At 44.3% G+C, this 19,517-nt stretch overlaps 1 protein-coding gene across 1 annotated transcript; it reads right to left on the bottom strand.

Moving 5' to 3' along the window:
* Positions 1-901: 901 nt before the first annotated feature.
* On the bottom strand, positions 902-18,526 carry MATN1 (matrilin 1). Its single transcript, XM_032202358.1, has 8 exons — positions 18,439-18,526; positions 15,115-15,461; positions 8,818-9,040; positions 6,179-6,304; positions 5,509-5,922; positions 3,453-3,605; positions 2,822-2,902; positions 902-1,286 (listed from the first exon to the last, which is right to left on the bottom strand). The coding sequence occupies exons 1-8, from the start codon at positions 18,524-18,526 to the stop codon at positions 1,237-1,239; spliced, it is 1,482 nt and encodes a 493-aa protein (XP_032058249.1). The 3' UTR covers positions 902-1,236.
* Positions 18,527-19,517: the final 991 nt, after the last annotated feature.

Genomic DNA, 19,517 nt, shown 5'->3' with positions numbered 1-19,517 from the left:
TTCTGAAAAGCTTTTCACATAGTCTCAAGTATAAATATTTTGATACAAAAAAAAATAAAAATAAAACCCCCTCCAAACCCAACCCCTTGTGCTCACATTCAACAGTGCGCCATCGTGGCATGCATAGCCATGGCCTCTTCTCTCCTCTCCTAGCCAGACTGCAGCACTAGGAGACAGGCAGCATTAGATGCTTCTGGCCCACACCATTTTCTTTTTCTTTATTTTTTTTCTTGTCAGCATTGGGAATCCAGGAAAGGCAGTCCAAAAGGTGTTGAGATGAACTTACTGGTTTTGAAGGTGCTTAGCAGCGTGGGCTAAGGAAGGAGCTGTGAGCCTCTGGGCACCTCTGTGATGAGAGCACCCTTTCCATCAGCAGGCAGCAGCTTCAGCAACAGTTCCCTATGTTTTAGGTGCTAATGATGCTTCGGAGCTTGGGTTTTGGATGTGGAGACCAGAGAGCTGAGGAGGAGCACATCTCCTGGGGCTGGTGTTAACAGGACTGCCTTTGATCTACAGAGCCATGGCCACTGGCTCATTGCACATTATCTCAGGACTTCACCAGAACTGGCCTAGTTCGGACAGCTGCTAGTTCACTGAAACATTGTGAGGGCATTTGCTAGTTAGGAAAGCTGAGCTTTTGTACTTTCTGTATTTTACAGTAGCTATGGATAAACCCAACTAGCAGCAGCATCCTATCCTATCTTATCTGTAATGCACACTTAGAGATCATTATTATATTTCATCTACTTACAGACAAATGCTTCATGTTTACAATAACAAGACGATCAGCTGCTTGGATTGACTTTTTACACTCAGCATCTGAGTTGATTTTAAGTCACTTTGACTTTTAAATTAAATTACCTCATGCATAGAAACAAAAGATGCAGAAGAACACAGCAAGGATTCACAGAACTCGTAGTCAAGTACCTTTAAACACACACACATATATATTAAGCTTTAAATCAAAAACAAATCTTCCCAGGTTTTTTATATATGCACTCTACATGATGCAATGAACATTAGCATGGTCTAGCTCTCTGTCACGCACAGTGCTCTGCCTGTTAAACAATGTCTGCTCTACTGTTATACTTTTTCCCTTTTAAACAAATGCATGTAGACTAGACTCTTAAAAATACAAGCTGGCCATAGCACTGTGGCTGAGCTGCCCTCCATACAAAGGAAGGATTTCTAGTTTTGTTACACTCAGAAGGAGAGAAATAATACTCTTTTAGGATCTTAGATGATCTTGTTCTCCAGGGCTTCAATCCTTTTTGCCACAGCTTCCAGTAAGCAAGAGTTAAGGAGAAAAAATGACAGTGTGCGTTGGTGATTGATTGCTCAAGGCTTATAGCACAGATACTGGAACTACCTGGCTGGGAGCAGGTAGCAGAGGAACACCAAAAATCATCTCCCTAGCATTTCCCCAACTGTTCAGGCTGAACAGGTTTGGTTTTGTTTGTTTGTTTTTCAACTTTTACTGAAGGTAAAACATTCACACAAACACACATACTCACATGCATCTATATAAAACACTATAAAAGGAAGGGTAAAAAAATACAGGAATGGTTAGATTGTATTTTGAGAGGTTGACAGAGAATTCCTGACCTGGAGCAGTATGGGTTGCGTGAAGAGTGGAGCAGGGTGCTTTTCTTGGAGTTATACCATGTCGCAATTTTCTGCTCTTTTCACTAATTGCTTTTCATGATGTGCCTGGGAGCGGCAACCCGCTGGGTGAGAACTGCTGATTTACTCTGACCTTTTGCATAATATAAGTCACAGATTTCACTCAATTTGACTTAAAGAGGAGAAAATATACTGTGTAACTGACATAACAAACCACAGAAATGTGTGTATAAATTAGAATATTGTTTTTAAGATGCTATGTAACGAAGCCTGTCCCTAACCCTGTTGTGAGTTGCTCCAATGTTTCACTAATTCCTTTCCTCATGAGAAGGCTGAATCTTACCCACATCTCTTTTTCTTTTCCTTATTTCTCTTCCCACCACTTATTCCTGGTCTTTGTGCAATATGAAAGAACCCAGCATAACAGAATGCAATCCCACAGACTCAGTTCAGATGAGATCCTACCCACCTCCCCAGAGGTGTTTACAGTTATGTGGGAATTAGTCCCTCAGGATGGAGGCTTAGACAACTAAGAAAAATTGGACCTATACAATGCAATTTGCCTGACTTTAGTGTCACTAACAATACGGCAGAAGTGTTGTGCTCTAGATGACCCTCCTTCCCTCCAGTTCTGTGGAGAAATTCAGGCAGCCAACTCAGATGCTTGCATGGCAGACATTTACCATCATAAAAAAGAATCCCATCCATGGAGTTTAATGACTTAGCAGCTGCATGCACGCACCAGTGTTTTCTTCTGTTCACAGTCCAGTGTTAGCCACTGGTGCTCTCAGCCCTCACATTCTGGCCTGCTTTGCAGGACCTGCAGCCCGCAGAGGCAGCAGCTTTATCCCATGCAGGAACCATGCTCCCATACTTCTCTCATTGGCATCATTTAAGCATCTTCCTAAAAACTGACCCAGGTCTTGGTGCCTGCAGTTCATTACTTCCCAGCAATGGGTTGGCATGTTCTGCTTTGGCTCTGTTGGTTTCAGCCTATTCTTATGTCAGGCCAGAATCTTGCACTCTGGTGCAGGGACTCTTCCTGGTAGACACAGTCAGAACACAAGGGTCTCACTTCCCAGCTTTCTGACCACATATCTAAGTTGCTTTCCACACGTGTAGGCTTTCCCCACTGATCCCTCCAGAAAGCCCAGCCCAACCCACTAGGTTCTGAACAAAGACAGCTTCCAAAGGATATATTTCCTTTGCAATGAATCGATGAGTTCTTCTACTTTTGTCTGGAACTTCACAATAGATTTACATTCACATGGATCTTCCTCTGTGGACCAGAGTATCAAGAAGATGTGTTAAGTGGAACAACAGTGAAAAAAATACTGAAATATAAAATAAGGCAAATCTTATATTCTCTATCACAAACATGAAAGAAATCAAAATGCCATTCCTTCTAACTATCTGACTGATCACTTCTGTCTTTAAGCCCAGTTGTCTAGAGACTCCCACATTTCATTGTTATATAGGGCAGCCTCAGTGCAAGAAGCCTTTCCTGGACTTCCAGTTTCCTGAAAACCCATTGAGTCTTAAAGCGTGCCCCCAGAATTTGAATCTGACCAAATGCAGGGCTCTTCCAATGAGGACAAGATGCCTGAGATTTGTGAGTGGCTGCGGTTCAGGCAACCACCCAAATATCAGATGTCTCATGACCTTTCTGAGTAATCTGCAAACTTGATACCCCGAGAATGGAGAGCTCTTTGTAACAATCATCTGAAGGGGGCATTTTTGTCCTTTTGCCTCAGTCTTCTAGGCCTTGTTGCTCTCCAAATGCTGTGACTAATTCCTTCCTTCCCCCTAGTCCAGTCCCCCACTCTCACCAATGCAGATCTTCATTTGCAGCTTTTTCCCGATGTTGCTGATGGTTCTGAAGTCAGCTGTGTAGAAGTAGTGCTCAGCTACTGGTTCTGAAGCGATTTCCCTCAGCTCATCCTCCACTGCGTTACCAACTCCCACAGCAAACATCCTAAATCCTGTGAGCAATAAGAACCAGTCAGCTGGGCAGCTGTGGAGCATCGTGCTGCTGTGGCACCAGTCCCCCATCATCTTGTACATCCTTGCCTTTCTTCTGCACCCCCAGCCTACTTGAAACTCCGCGGTTGTTAATTGGGAAACTAACTCCTTTACTCTCTACTTTTATAGACTTTTTTCAGGTCACCCAAAGTTCTAAAATATTTTGCAGGCTAAGTTTTACTAGAATTATCCAGATAATGGCCACTATCACCACAAGAACAATGTTTTAGAGACACAAGAAAGGACAGATCATTATAACACCTTGACAGCATCATGCATCCAGCTAATATGGAAGCAATGATACAGCAAAAGGAAACGGTGGAAGTTTTCATAATAGCCTCCAGCCATCATTATCAACCTATGTAGTGGCAAAGTTCTCTGCAACAGAGACCTGCGGGTTCAGTAAAATTGTACCTGGACGGCTTTCTAAAATTGCAACTCATATTTTCTATCACAAGCAACCCATACTGTAAGTTAAGAACATGTGTCCAGGTACTGTGCTTCACTGCCAAGAGACTGATTGCCACCTCTGGTTTCAATCCAGTTTCTATTGAACTGAACTGCAATTTTCCCCTTGACTTGAATGATAACGCTACTTAACACCTGTTTAGAAATATTTGTCTCTACTTGTCCACGTTTAGGTCTAGACTTTGGTAATGCTTTCCCTTCCTCCCCTTTTTTCCTTGTCTTTCTGCCTCTGGTTGTGTCCATTTATTTCTCCCCGAAGTACAGTGCAAGGAACGTGTTTGGAATCTCGTTGTAAGTATCTTGTTATTTATCCCAGTGAAATCACTTAGTAGCAGCTGTTGGGGATGTCTGCGTGGGGAGAAGAGAAGAGGAAGAAGCAAGGCCTGAAGTCTTGTTTCTATGCATGCAGTTTAGGAGGACCTTTTGTTTTATGAGAGCTGAACAACCACATAACCTGTCAACTTGTTTTGTAGACATCAGCTTTTCATAAGCTTGTATTTGACCTGCATTGGCTATGTGCTAGCCCTTAGTCACATCCAGTGGTTGAGACCAAACTTAAAAGGAAGTGAAGGATTTAACAGTTCATGAAGGTATTCACACGGGCTGCATCCATTTAATGGTGAGGCAGAAGACTGCGAACTTGTGCAGCAGGAGGTCAGCAAAGGGGCAGATCTCAGATATGCTTGACAGTATTTAGACATTTAAATATATCCATATGTAGCCTTTGTACTCTTTTAATGTTCCATAAGAAACTGAAGAAAATTTCTTATTAACATGTCTGGGTGTGTCTAGGATTTGGGCAGAGAGTCCACATTTTCTCCCTCATTATGTGTTTCTGCTTTGTTTATTGTTTTATTGTTTCTTATTTTTCTTTTACAGGCCTTAAGGCTGATACAGACAAACCACGTTTGGCCCTGCAACTCCTGTTATTCTCCATGTGGCTCTCTGCTGGTTGTCTTTGCCTCACTGTGAGTGCCACTGATGGTGGCTTGAATTTGACTAATAACAACAGATAGATCCTCAGTTTTCCCCTGAAGTTTCCTTTTTATTTGTGTGAGATGCTGCACCAGTGTGTATCCCATAACAAATGTATGAAACCCCATTCTGTCCAGCAAAGAGACATCCTGCAGACTTAGATTAAAGACACAGAGGAGCTGTGGGAGCACAAAACAGCTGCTGGCAAACCAAGGTCCAGCTGAAGCCCGAGCCAGAGCTGCTCCATGTTTTGTATGAGTGCGCAGAGACAGCCAAGCAACATCTGGGAAAAGTTGTTCTATAGTATCCTATTTCTGTCCTAGGTAAGAGACACCTGGTAATGAGTGATGCCTAGATTGATACTAGATGCAGCATTTGCTTGAAGGGAGAAACAAACCACTAAGAATTCAGTAGACCTACCTAAATCTTTGGCTTTCTTGGCAGCATCGGTGATGTAATCTTGTGACCGTCCATCGGTGAACACTATGCCCACCTTCGGGACCCCAGGCCTCGCACCATTGGCAATGGAAAATGAACTGTCAATGAGGTACTTCAGAGCCTGGCCAGTCATTGTTCCTTTCTCCATGTAGTCCATTTTCTTGACCGCTGCTTTGATGTCCTTCTTGTTCTTGAACTGCCCCAGAGGAAACTCCTGCCTGACAGAACTGGAGTATTGAACCAGGCCAACTTGTGCCTGTTTTTCTGACACCTCCAGCGACTCCACGATCTGGTTGATGAATTTCTTCACCAGCTCAAAGTTCTCAGGCCGTACACTCTTGGATCCATCGATCAGGAAAACAAGATCCAGGGCAGATCCTGACCCACCACTGCAAGCTGAAGCAAAATATGAGAAGAGGGAGAAAGGAGACAGCAACTGGGACTGCTTAATTATGTAGGAAAATATAAGCCTAGTATCATTTTATTGCTCATGACATATGTTTGATCAATCAAAAATCACCAACAATTCCCATTATGTGGTTTCCTTCCCTGATTTTTCTGAGCAGAACATGTGTGCCATGTCTCAATCTTATCCCTACCCCATGACCACAGATCGCAGCTCAGCTCAGTGCAAATGAAAATCATTACGTACCGCTGCAGGTCTTCCCATCATTGTTCAGCGTGAAACCCTCTTTACAAGCACACTTGTATGATCCTGGAGTGCTGATACAGATCTGCTCACAGTCGTGGTCTCCAGTGGCACACAGGTCTGACACCACTGCAAGAAAAGGTGCAGATTAAAAACAGGGACCTTGCCAAGGCTTCTCAACCCAGAGCCAACACAGCCTGTGAAGAAGGTATGATATTTATCCTATACGCTGAGTGATAACTAAACCCACCCTGCAGCAATACAAAGCAGCAGGAAGCCATTACTCTTGGATAGTAATTGAGATATAAGAAGCAAGGAGAAATAGTGACAAGTCTCCTGACTCCAAGACACAGCCAGGACTAGAAATAGTCTCCACAACAAGGGCAAAAACCATCTGTCTGTTGGGCATATCATAATCTACTTCACTCTCCAAAGCTACAGGATGAGATTTGGTTTCCAAACTACCATCTGGGCTGGCCAGTACCCATTTTCCCAGCTACATAGTACAGTTATGATTAGTGAGTTCAGTGCCAGGTACAGCTGTCATTCCCGGATGGGCTTCATGTCCAAACATACTTGGAATTCACTTCAGAGCTACCTTCACACGTACAACTTTCAGACTCACTCTTTACAAATATTTCTTCCTGCTGATCTTAACCTGGATCTGACTCCTATAAGATGCTGAGCAAACAGAAGCTGAGCTGCAGCAGTTTGAGCCAGCAGCACTCAGTGACTGACAGCACTGTCATGGCTACAGCAATGATGATGGAAAACAAATCTGAAGCTAAACAAATCTGGTTGTAGCAAATTTATTCACAAAGAGCATGGAAATCTGTGCAGAAAATGGAGCATTTTTGGTTTTATTGTAGTAATGGGAGGTGGTGTGAAGTCTGTCAAAATCAAGGGGATTTTGCTCATTATTTCTATTTGTTTGTGTTCTGCTCTACATGTATTTTGTACTTTTGGCCTTCCCAGTTCATGCACCTGCATATTGTGCCATATAATGGTAGCTGATGTAATTAGGAATATTATTAGCTATGCAGTTGGCTATAACACTGGGCTCTCAGGTTGAGTTCTTTGAAGGCTACAGAGATCTTATCAGTCTAACTAGTAGCTGGATCATTAAAGGTCTCACTTTTCCTCATGTGTTTGTTGAGCATTATGGGGTAGCAGCTTGGACAGTGCTGCACAGCTCCTCCTGCTTCCACTGCACACTGCTTCCACAAGCTGTGCTGTGCAATAGCAGGTGGTGTTTGGGTACATCTCCAAGGACAGTTTTGTGCAGCTGCTTGCATAGCATGATAACAACCCACTTGGCAGTTAATATGGTGCTGCTGTCTGTTAGTTGTAATAATCCTTAGCACAGTGCTTCCCTTGGATGCATCTCTGAGGGTTTTTACCATGGGGAGAACTTTGTCAGCTGCATGTTACAAATCTGAAAAGCGAGGCCCAGAAAAGGTTTTTTTCTTCCTCTTTTTGAATGACACCAATGCCAGAACTTCAAAACAGATTTTCAGGTCCTTGGCTGACTCCTGACACCAGGGCAGCCAACACAAACTCCCACGAATATTCATGGCCTGGATTCCACCTTCTTGAATATTGTCTCTGCTCCCCTTAGTATGTAGTATTTATTCCCTTCTTTCATGAGCTTCTGCTGTGGTGACACCTCATTATAATACATGACTCACTTTATATTCAAAGTTTTCCTCCTTCCTACAGAGGACGAAGTTTTCCTCGACAAAAAGCTGTTCCCCCCATCATTTGTAGGCTGAAAGTTGAATCATGAAATTTTACACCTCTTGAAGAAATCAGTCTCAGAGAGTTTTACAGGTCCATCTGTGTGTACGTGTTTGCAATACTTTGCCATAGGCACTGTGGTGTATTGCACCTTTCAAAAAAGTGTTGCCACACGTCTGTGCTTTGGCAGGATGGGCGTGTGAAGCCCCCAGGCCGCTCTTGCTGACACAAAATGGGTATTTATAGACCACCTCCTACAGCTTCTGGGTACGTTTGAAAGCAATAAAGCTCTCTCATTCCATTCACTGGTTCGTGTAGGCGTGAATATGTGTTTGTAGGATAGTCAGGCTCTTTTTATATACTATGCAGATAGGTGTTAGGTACTGTACCAACCAGGAGAATTTCCTGCTGCACAGGGCTTGCAGAAATAACAGCACAGTCAGGCAAAGGTCTCTCAGCCTCCAGCAAGCAAGTGAAACCAGCCCTTGTTTAACAGGGAATTCAGAAGATGCTGGCAGGGGAAATTACCAGCCAGATCGTCAGCACTGCCCAGATAGGCTTAAACATAAGGGCAACGATTTTAGCTATTTAAAGCTCCTGGTTTTGAGGTTCTTTTTCTCTGCCTCAAGTAGTAGATGGGTCCTGTGTACAAACTCTTGGGTGCAAATGAAGTCTGGAGACTTCTGTAAACAAAACCTGAAATTCCCTAAACAAAACCTCAGACTCTTGAAAAGCAACTTCAGAGAGCACCTCTCTGCTATACTGATTTGTTCTGCAGACCCGAGTCCTTGGAAAAAGGAAGCAGATGGGTGAAGGATGATCACATGTGACATTTCTGTGAAAAGCTTGCTGGCAGCCACTTGCACTTCTTGGCTAGGAACCCAGGGGTTGTGGCAAGGACTTACCACAGAAAGCTTCTTGAAACTTGTGGGTCAGCTTCTCTATAACACTGTAGCTCTCCACGTAGTCCACGTGGTCATCCAGGGGCTCGCTAGCAATTTGCCGCAGGGTGTGCATGTCCACCCGGCCAACCCCGATGGCAAAGATCTCGATGCCAGCTGCTCTGGCCCTTGCTGACACATCCTGCACTCCATCCTGGGGACGTCCATCGGTCACAACAATCGCCACCTGCACAGAGAGGGGCAGAGAGCAGGGGTGTGTGTGAAATGGGCTCAGTATCACTACTGCGCATGGAACAGCCTGGAGTAGTAAAGAAGGGTTCACATTTCTAAAATTAAAGAAAAAAGGAAATGGCACCTCCTCCCCCTCTTCCTGTTCTTCCTGAGATCACACAAGCCATTCTTTTCATGTGCAGTTTGTTTCTTCCTGAGCTGGAAAGGTTAAACTGCCATGGACCTGACTGTTTTAATTAAGGGACATCTGGTGCATCTCGGCCCTGTTGAAACCAAAGTAAAGGTTACATTCTTCATAAGCAAACTAATGCTCAAACCAAACTCTAACTATTTTCATGAACCCCCAGCTGACACTAAGGGCACCTCTGGGATGTGGTAGCATCTTTGTCCATCTAAGAATCTCAGGAATATGGTAAACTAAGGAGGTTAAGGCTTTTTCCTATTTTATGGATGAAGAAATTGAAGCAGAAAGAGAGGAAGTGATCTGTGTAAGGTCACACCATGTGTCTGTCGGTGCCAGGTATGATTTCTGATTTCCCATTAAACCACAAAGAGCAGTGGTGAAATCCTACCCCTACTAACATCAGCATTAAAATGACAGCTGATATAAGTGAGAACTGGATGTCACCATGGATGGTGACACCCTAAACCAGTGGAAAGCCTCCAAGAGCCCTGCTCCTGTTGCTAGATCGCCTGTTTTCCTTTTTATTCTTCTTATGATAAGTGACATTGTCACAAAACCTCCAGTTCCATTCTTTGGCAATTCATCTGCTCCTGCCACTTTTCCTTGCAATTGTTTTATTGTGACACTGCTGTCAAGTCCCAAGCAACTAATTGGGATGTAATGCAGTATGGAGAAACATAATGAGCAGTAAAAAAAAAAAAAAAAAAAAGAAAAAAAAGAGAGAGAGTGAGAGAGAGAAAGAGAAACACAGATGAGTCTGTCTAGCAGCACCAATGGGTTTGAGTGAGCCATCGTCAGGTCACCAAAGTGGTATTTGCTGTTGTCCTCTAGGCCATATATGCTCTCCATCTTTCTGAAGATGAAATCAGGAGACCCACCAGCTGCTCAGCTGGGACAGCATGATGGCTGTTTTGCGCCCTCGGGAGGGAGAAGAGTCAGCTTGGTAAGGTCAGGAGTGGGGTTCCTATTCCCACGGGGCCCAGGCCATGCTGCTGAAGTGGTTCCTTCCCCTCTGCCCACCCGTCTGCAGAGGGATGACTGAGTGCTGCACTCATCTGCCCCAGTGCATTTGCAATGATAAAATAACCTGCTGCCCTGTCCAGAGCTTTCCTTCTGTACAAAAGATGGGTGAAGCTGGGAAAATGCAGAACTTTCAGTCTGGTGAAGGGCTGCAAGCTCAGGTTTATCTGCTCTTCATAAGGGCTACAGGATTAAAAGATTATGGACATGAGGATTCTGCAACTAAATGCTTCTAAGAGAATAAGTAAAATACATGGAACTATTTCTCTTTTGCTCAAGACTGAAATAAGATAAGAGTCACCTGTGGCAGCTGTCAGTGCTTGTTCACGGGAATGAATGTGGCAAACACAGACTGACCAAGAGGAGCACTGGGCTGTTTCAGGAGCAGCAGCCATGCAGTCGTGCTTTCTGCCAGGAGAGAGAGCCCTTGGCTCAGCAGCGGGTTGAGCAGCTCTGAGATGGAGCTGCCAGTCAGAGCTTAGCAAAAGCCTGTCAGAAACAAGATGTGCCACCAAGTCACATCTGCGAGGAGCTCTGCCCTGTGAACAGGTCTCGATCAGCAGCTGCGTATTTTTCTTGCAGTGCTTGTCACAGGACAGAGGTGTTCCGTGTCCTCCTGGCATTTCCCTGTCTAAGCAAAGTGATTCTCCAAGTTTAATCAGTCCCTGAGTTTCTTCACATCAGAGTGGCATCTCCACATAGGCCAGAGCCCCAGACACAACCCAGGAGATGTCTGGTAGCAGCATCCACATCTGGATCTGATGGGAAAGATTTTCGCAATGGTTCTGTGTGAAAATCTACTACAGTGCAGTCAATATTCATGCTGCTTTCTGACCTGCTGTTGGAATTTGGAGAGAACAGAATTTGGACACAAAAAGAGTCTGGCATTGAGAATTTAGCAGCAAGCCCATGGCTAAAGTAACTGTAACAGGAGTCAGACCCAGCACTGGCCAGACAGGGAGGCTTTCTGGGACTGTGGACAGAACCAGGTGCTTACAGAAAGAGTGTGAGAAATAGAAACAAATTTAAAGTGAATTTGCTATTGTATATATTTACACATATATCTTGATAATCAGGAAATCCTTATTTTTCCCAGAATTCCGCCTCTAGACTTTTGCCCTTTCTTCCAGCCTGAAGCAAAGAGTTCCAGCATGAAAAAAAAAAAAAAAAAAAAAATACATCTTTTTATTTTAAACCTACCTCCAAATGATTTTCAGTCACAGGATCTCTGTAATTCTCTGTGTTATGACCTTGTCTCATTTAAAAAACTGGAAGTCCTGATATGTGCCTTGCTTGGAAAAGAGCATGACGGGTCAGAAGCAAGGAGCAACCACCACACCTGCAGAGGCTGCTTTTGCTCTGCAGCAGAGGTTGTGCTGGGCTCAGCTGGTGGCCGTGTGGGAAGAATTAAGAAAGGGTGAAATCTCTTTGCTGTCCTGAATAACTCAACAGGATCTCCAGATTTTCCCTAGGGAAACTCAGAAACGTTTACTTTTGAGGTCAAATTTCTACTCATTCTACCACCACCTTTCTTTTTTTGCTGTGAATTCCTCACTTTCTGGATCCAGAATCTCTGTCTTGTGTTACTTCTCTCATATAGAAATCCCCTATGTTCTCATGACACAATTTATTCTCGGTTAACTAAGGCACTAGAGTATTCACAGGCATCCCTAGATATTCATATTTTAGGGCAGCCATGTGTAGACAATCCAGCAGCTAATGAGGGAGCTATGTCTCATTGCGCAGCATATTACATGCGTGTTGTAACAGCAGTGAAAGGGGAATTGGGAAGAAAGCTGAATAAGCCCCTGATTTTCTCATCAGTTTGACAACCTATTTGTTGTTCTTCCTAAAGAAAGATAAAAGTAATTGGGCACCCCTGTAGTTTTGATAGAGGTATAAAGAGACTTTACTTTGAGCTCTTGCAGAAACAAATAGTGTTTTTCACCATCCTGTGGTGACATTTGCAGCACAGAGCACAGCAAGACCAAATGATCTTGTGATGCTTTGGCCAATCCCACGTGGTTAAAAATCCTAGTGCCAATTTTCACAAGGTCTTACTGGATATCTGCCGTGTGAAGGAGCAAGGACTGTGCCCAGCGTTTCTGGAAGCTTCCCCTCCTTAAATTACTGCATGGTCTATTCATCATCCCAGCAGATGATGGGGCCATCCTGAAAAGCAAGGAGGTCACAGAAGGGAAAGAGTTTGCTAGACTTACTTTGTCTTGCTTTGTGCACCTTGGTCTGGAAGTACTGAGCAAGAATTAATGGAGTGAGATAAAAAATAAGCTTTAAGTAAATGGCCTTTTTGTCTGTCAATATTCAACAATTGAAATGTTTCAGTGGTCTGGCATTCAAACTGTTGGGATTTTTTGTGTGGAAGGCAAAATATTTTCTTTGTTCTTGTTTAGCTTTTCTTTTTTTTCTTTTTTTTTTTTTTTTTTTTTAGTTTCAATCACATTAAGAATTTCTGAAAAGCAGGAATAGATACTATCACCCAGATAGTTTTGTTGTTGTTGTTTTGGTTCAGTTGCCTAGTTTTGTGCTAAGCGATACCCAGAAAAGAAGAACATTTCCCATAACATTTTTCTTCTGGACAGAAAGTCACTGTTTGTACGTGGCTATGGATGATCCTGCTTAAAGGAGACCTGCAGCCCCCCTCTGCTCACATTTCTCCAGCACAGGGTGCTCTGGCCAAGCTGGGCTCTTGGCGAGGTGGCAAAAGAGCTCTGCTGGGGAGCTAGCACCTTCCCTTCATTTCTCCTGGAATAGTTTCACTGGAGGAAACGTCTCTTGCACGCAAGATCTGGAAAAATTCTTCAGTGAAGTGGTTCATGGAGAAACTGGGCAGCCCCGAGCTCACTGAGAAGTGAGTCTCCTCCAAATCCTGTGAGCGGTGGGAGTGGGCAGCGTCTACCACTGCTGCCTTGCCTGGTGGCTGGCGGCATGTTTGCTGCTGCTGGGGCAGTGGGGAAATGCAAAACACAGCTTGGCAGCTGCAGGAAGTTGTTTGTACCACCAGAAAACAGCAGGCTTGAGTGAAAGTCTGATTCCACACTTGATTTCTTTGAAGTAGTTGAATGAGAACAATTAGTCTCGCACCTAAAGGATTTTAAAGCTCTTTACTAAAAATTAATGACAATAGAATATTAATAATGCCTTGCCATATTGCAATGCTTTCTTTCAGTGAACCTCAAAGCACTTGACAAGCAAAAAACATTACTCCTTTTGAATAAAAAGCCATCAGGCCCCTGAGCTGCCCTGTGAGAGCTGGGTTATTAGATTTTGACTCCTAAGCTCGAGGAGTGATGTGATTGTGATGGCTGGTCAGATGAGTTTTGCTGAAGCTGATTACCAGTGAAACTTAGGGAAAGTTTCTCAGAGTGTAATTTTCTTGGGCTATCACTCTTGGTTTTCTTCCTATTGTGTGAAGCCAGATTTAGACTAAAATACAGATAATTTCCCCAATCTGAGCCCCACAATGAAAGACAATATGAGGATGGATTCATTCACATATGCAAGTTGCCTGTGGTTGAACAGGGTGAAGGAGCACACAAGAAAATTAATTAGATCATCTTTTGGGGAGATGGTCTCATTTTTCAGGGGTGTCTTGTGAATTCCAGTCCAGTAAAGCTTTCAGGATGCTGCTTTTTGCAGATGACAGATCATTATAGGTGCCTGTTTTACACTTTTCAGTATTATTTTTGACTTGCCATCCCTGGGCATCTTTCCATGTACTGCTCTGCCTTCCCTAGAGCATTACCAGCAGTAAGGGAAATGGAAAGCATCCGACGTTCCAAAAATGTTGTAATCAGGAGAAAAATCCCAAGCTTCCTCACTCCAAAAGCTGGGCTGTTGTCCAGCTGGTGGAAAGCTCTCTCTGCTAGCTAAAGCCTTTGCTTATTTTTCTGGTCTGGTCTTATAGCAGAGAGCCAGCAGAGAGACCTGGCACAGGACAAAAAGGCCTAGGAGGTTCATTTATGATGTTTAGATAAAACATATATTGCAAATTATATGCATTTTCCACATGCTCAGAAGAGAGTTTTCCTGATGACTGTCACTGGGCTGAGGTCTGGTTGCCTTCAGGGCCAAATCTGGAGGGGATGAGTGAGGTATCTGGGGAGTATTTTTTTTAAAGGGTGAGTTTTCTGAGCAGGGAAACTGGGTCAGGAGCAGTGATGGAACCACGTATGGAATTAATCTGATCTTATACCACAGCCTTAAAAGCTAAATAGTCATTAAAGCCAGTGTACAAGAAGGAAATACCCTGGAAGGAAAACATAGCCATTAGCCAGCCTATGAGTAACTGTGAGAGAAGTGGAGGATACAGAAACAGCACTTTGCTTTATATATGCAACTGAAAGGGCCCATTTCAAAGGAAACTTTCAGAAGGTTGTCTCACTTTTCACTATGGTGGATTCTGAAGCATTTTTATTACAGTGCGCTGGGGAAGATTTCAGATAATCATCAAATACATTCAGGCCTAGGAAACCTGGCTGAAACAAGCATCTCAGGGTGGCATGTTTTGGAAGCCGGGAGCCATGTACCACAGCACAGACTTTCCAGCCAGGGAGGAGAGCTGGTGAAACTGGATTAAATTTACCCCAGCAACTTCTGTCCAACTCTTTGCCCCATGAAATCACAGAATCACAGAATCACAGATTTTTCTAGGTTGGAAGAGACCTCAAGATCATCGAGTCCAACCTCTGACCTAACACTAACAGTCCCCACTAAATCAAAGTATTTAACATCTCAAGGATGTCTCAGTATCGTCCCACACAAACAGAATCACCTTTCCACCTCTCCAATTTTTCAACCATACCCCCTGAAAGAGGGAGCTCCCAAGCAAGGGATAGCCTCCTTACCTTATTAATATTGGGAGACCTCAGCCTGGCCCCTTCTGAGTCACTAAAAGCCCGGCTGATGGCAAACTGGATGGCCAGGCCAGTCATAGTCCCAGTGGATAGCGGCTCTATCCTCCGGACCGCCTGCAGGAGCCCGGCTTTGGTTTGGTGTGTCTTGAGGGAGAACTCATTCTTGACGGCGCTTGCATAATTGATCACACCCACCCGGGTGGAGTTGGGGCCCACGTCCAGTCCCTCGATCACCCGGGACATGAAGACTTTGACTTTCTCGAACTCCTGTGGGCGCACGCTTCGAGAGCTGTCGATGACGAACACCAGGTCGGTGGGTTTGGTTCGACACAGGGTGCCTGGAAACAAAAAGGAGGAAGACAAAAAATAAAAGAAAAAGAAGAGAAAACTATACGAGGAGGAAAAAAAAAAAAAATCTTACAGCTGAGGACCTGCAAGCTGCAATCTTTTCTTTCCCTTTCTTAGAGAGGCCCACAGAGACCAGTTTAACCTCATGTTTCTAAATGTTCTTTTCCCTTTCATAGAAAAATGTCTGGAAGAACAACACATTTACCGGTTGACAACATGTACTTCTACAGCAGTGAGCTGATGAGATACCAGCTCTGCGCTTGTGGGAGCAGGTTGCCCACTTGTAACACCAGGCTGCTGCTAATGTCGACACGAAACTTAATTCACTCACAGCAGCACGGAGGGAGGAGGAAAGCTGTGAGCTGGAGCCCGTTATATGCACTTCTGTATCAAAGGAAGTCTCAAAAGAAGTTACTGCGTTTTGGACATATATAAGCAAGCCACATGGACATTAATTAATGAGCTTGTGCCTTTGTCATGCTTGACCAGAAGCAGGCATTACACTTGGCAGTTCGGTTTCAGTTGTGAAGCAAGAGCCCCAGATTAACTAATGAACATAACACAATCCAGTCTCATGTTTTTCAGCTAGTGTCACTAATAATGAAATTCTGTAACATGGCAAAGACCAGCACTTTTTTTTTTTTTCTTTGAGCTGTTGAGGGAGAACACAACAGAGATGTAGAACCATGCCATTGATAGATAATTTCTGCAAGATCATAGTAAGACATGAGTATCCACTGTAAAAAATAAATGGATAAACAGGAAACATTAGCAATGCAAACAGCTGACTAATATTTTTCTTTTTTAATTTCTAATTTTCATTCTTTTTTTCCATCTTAATGTTAAGCTGTAGCAATGAATAAAAAGGACTAATATTTTTTATGAATTTCTGAATGAATTGCCCCATTTTCCCCACCAGACCTATAACATTCTGATATTATTATTATTATTTCCATCATTTAGCCTGTCTCTGAGGAATATCAAGCACTCTGCTAATATTTGATTTCCATAGAGAGAGATGATATAGGTTATATCATAAAGGAGGTTTCTGTGTAAATTTTTAAATGTGAGTTTTGGGCCAACAAAGCTGTTCCAAATTATGGCATAAATATTATAGCTGGTCCTCAGTGTGAAATCTAATGTGGCTTTCAGTCTTTCAGACACATGAAAATAAATACCCTGTGATATATCCATAAAGAATATAATCAGGTTAGTTTCCTGAGAGACACTAATGCTGAATCTGCTTCTGGCTCCCAGAAAAGGTCCCTCTAAATGTGTGTAGAAGAGAAGCAAGTTTCTTCCTCAGATGCTCTAGTTTCAACTAAAATGCAGTCGAACCTTTTCCTATATAGGGGACTTTTGATTTGCCATAATAATTCATTGCAGAGGAAGGAAAAAGTCCGTTGGCAGTCCATTTTCTACAGTATTGCAAATCCCCCTACCAGGGGTTGGTTATGCCCATTTTACAGGAGATAAATGAAGATACAGAGAAAAGCTCAAGGTCTTGCAATCAGCTCCTCCAGAAATAAAGTACATATTCCCCTTTGCCACTGTAGCTAATGCATCACATCCATTTTTAGGGATAAACCAAGGACCAAAAGTTATTTTTTCCCTTAGGAACAATTGGATCCTATAGAAGTTTTGAAGTATATTTTCTTTTTTGCATAGGAGCTCTGTGATTTTGCTCTAAATAACATTTTAACTTTTTTTTTTTTTTTTTTTTTTTTTTTTTTTTTTTTAATGGGAGTGAAGTATATTTCAGGGAAATGAAGAGAAAAAAGTTATAAAGCATCAGGAGCTTTGGGATTTCAGCCTGTCTGGTCTCAGCTGCTGTGCACATCTGGCTCTGCAGGACAGGCCTGCATTATCTCCAGGAGGTGACAGTCAGGCACACTTGTTCCGAGTGACATCTTGACTCAACATTGTTTATTTTAAAGTAGAATTAAACCAGAAGTAAAATCCTCCACTAGTATTAAAAATGTCCACACTTGAAGTTATTCAGGAATAGCTGAACTTCATGAACTGATTTAGCAGAAAATCTCTCTTAGGGCACCTTTCCCGTATTGATTAAGAGAACAAGACTCTTGCCTAGTAATTCAGAATGAAAAGATGTTTATTTTAGAAATAGTGATGGCTCACAGTAGGGCTGGGCTGAATGGCTGCTCTGTTCAGTTTTCTGACTTCAGTAGTGCTTAGTGGTTCCACAGCAAAGATAACTCTCCCTTTCCAAGTTAGTAAGAAAAATCTGGTCAGTATATCAGAAAACTCCCCTTCATAAGCCACAGCCTGCCCCTGGAAGAGAAGTTTTCTCAGTACCAGGCCACCAGCCCTTCCCTTCTGAGTCCAGCACTTTCTGACACGAATTGCAAGCAAGGATTTAGACACTGGAGCTGCACCCTGCAACCTCAAAGAGCCAGCGGCTCCTCTCCCACCTGGTTGCTTTACACCCCTCTTGAAATACAAACAGAGCTGGGTTTTGCTCAAGGATGGCTGAAGTAAAACCTAGGGAAGGCCCGGCCTCAGGAACCTGGCCCAGACCTTCCTGCTCGGTGAGGTTAACCAGAGCTGGAGGGTCTGGCCAAGTCCTCCACAAACTCCCAGCCAAGCCAGCCCTCTGCAGAGCTGTGCCGAGGAGGAGACATTTCGGAGGCACAGTGAAACCTCCTCCAGCCCAAAGCAGCGAGCCCCAAAGCTGCTGCCATGCCACAGCTAGGGCTGACCTGATGCCACCTCTGCACAGCATCCTGCTTCTACTCTAAAGCAATGACAGAGGCAGAAGAAAATGCATCTGCAGGTTTTACTGCCTTGGGAAAATACCTGAGAAAGCTCCTCTGCTTCCCGGACTGATGTTGGGTATTGCTTCATCCTTCTCCTTGCCAACAAACCCATCCCAACCCTAGGCAGCTGGTGACCAGCAGCTGGGGACAGACCCCCAGCTCCCCCAGGAGCTGCTCAGCTCCCACTTACCTCTGGGCTGTGGAGGTGCTCCCCAAACTCCATAGCTCTGGAGGAGAAGCAGCAAAGAGAGCAGCACGGTGGAGAAAATCCTGTCCATGGCTGCGGAGGAGCCGGAGGCTGGATGTGGAGTGGCAAGCAGGAGCCTTGGCCCGGAGGTATTAACCTGCCCTTCCTCGGGGAGGCATGGGGCCAGCCCCTGACACGTGTGATGTGCCGGGGGGGGCACAAGGGGCAAGCGAGAAGGACTGGGAGAAAATATTGCACGAAGGTGGGGAGGAGGTGGACGTCCAGCCCTGCCGGCCCCCAGCCCCTCCACAATGGCTCCATTGCTCAGCGAAGGGGATGGGAGGCTATAAAGGGACCCGCAACGGCACGGTATGTGGGGAATCTGGGACCGTAACAGTGGGACCAGTGAAACCAGCCCTGGGGAACTGGGCTTAGCCTGTCAATCACCAGCTCCCGTCTGCGTTTGCTGGGCTTTGCCACTGTAAGCAAACGCCCTGCGGTGTGTCAGGCTCGTGTCCTTCCTGCGGCAGAGCCCGGGGAGGGGGCGGCGGAGGGAAGGGGGATGCACAAATCATCGCTCAGTCCCCATGCTGGCCAAGAGCAGGGCTGGAAACCAGCCTGCGGTACTGGGGGCTTCACTTTCCTGCCTTAATTTGTGGGTTAAAGCCCTGTCGAGGGAAGGGGGAGAGGAAGAAAAGAGCTAGGCTTGGGCAGGCACAGGCAAAAGTGCAGGATGGAGAACAAATTTCTTCCTGCAGGGAACAGGCACTTCTCTATGAGGCTGTGCTCCTGCGCCGGAGAGCAGGGGGAAAGAGAGAGAAAGAAGTCAGTAGTCTAAACTAGATAAATAGACAAGGAACTCAGGATAGACAGGCAGATTATAAGTTTGATTTATTTTTAACAGCAGAGCGTTCAGGTCCGTACACACGAGGGAGATACAGCTCCTGCCACAAGAAGCCAATAATCTGAATCAACAAATAAGACCGATGATGCTGCAAGTGAGCAGAAATCCAATGTCTTCTTTATGGAAGAACAGCAGGGAGATTTTGTACTAGAGTAAGATGAATTTAATGATGGATCCA

The sequence above is a fragment of the Aythya fuligula genome, chromosome 23 (genome assembly GCF_009819795.1).
Source record: "Aythya fuligula isolate bAytFul2 chromosome 23, bAytFul2.pri, whole genome shotgun sequence".
Classification (NCBI taxonomy): domain Eukaryota; kingdom Metazoa; phylum Chordata; class Aves; order Anseriformes; family Anatidae; genus Aythya; species Aythya fuligula.
This window is presented reverse-complemented; position numbering and strand designations above follow the sequence as displayed.

Coding starts and splice junctions, on each gene's coding strand:
- MATN1 (XM_032202358.1), bottom strand. CDS start 18,526: ATGGACAGGATTTTCTCCACCGTGCTGCTCTCTTTGCTGCTTCTCCTC. Junction 15,462..18,438: donor AGCACCTCCACAGCCCAGAG/GTAAGTGGGAGC, acceptor TTTTGTTTCCAG/GCACCCTGTGTCGAACCAAA. Junction 5,923..6,178: donor TGATGGGAAGACCTGCAGCG/GTACGTAATGAT, acceptor ATTTTGCTTCAG/CTTGCAGTGGTGGGTCAGGA.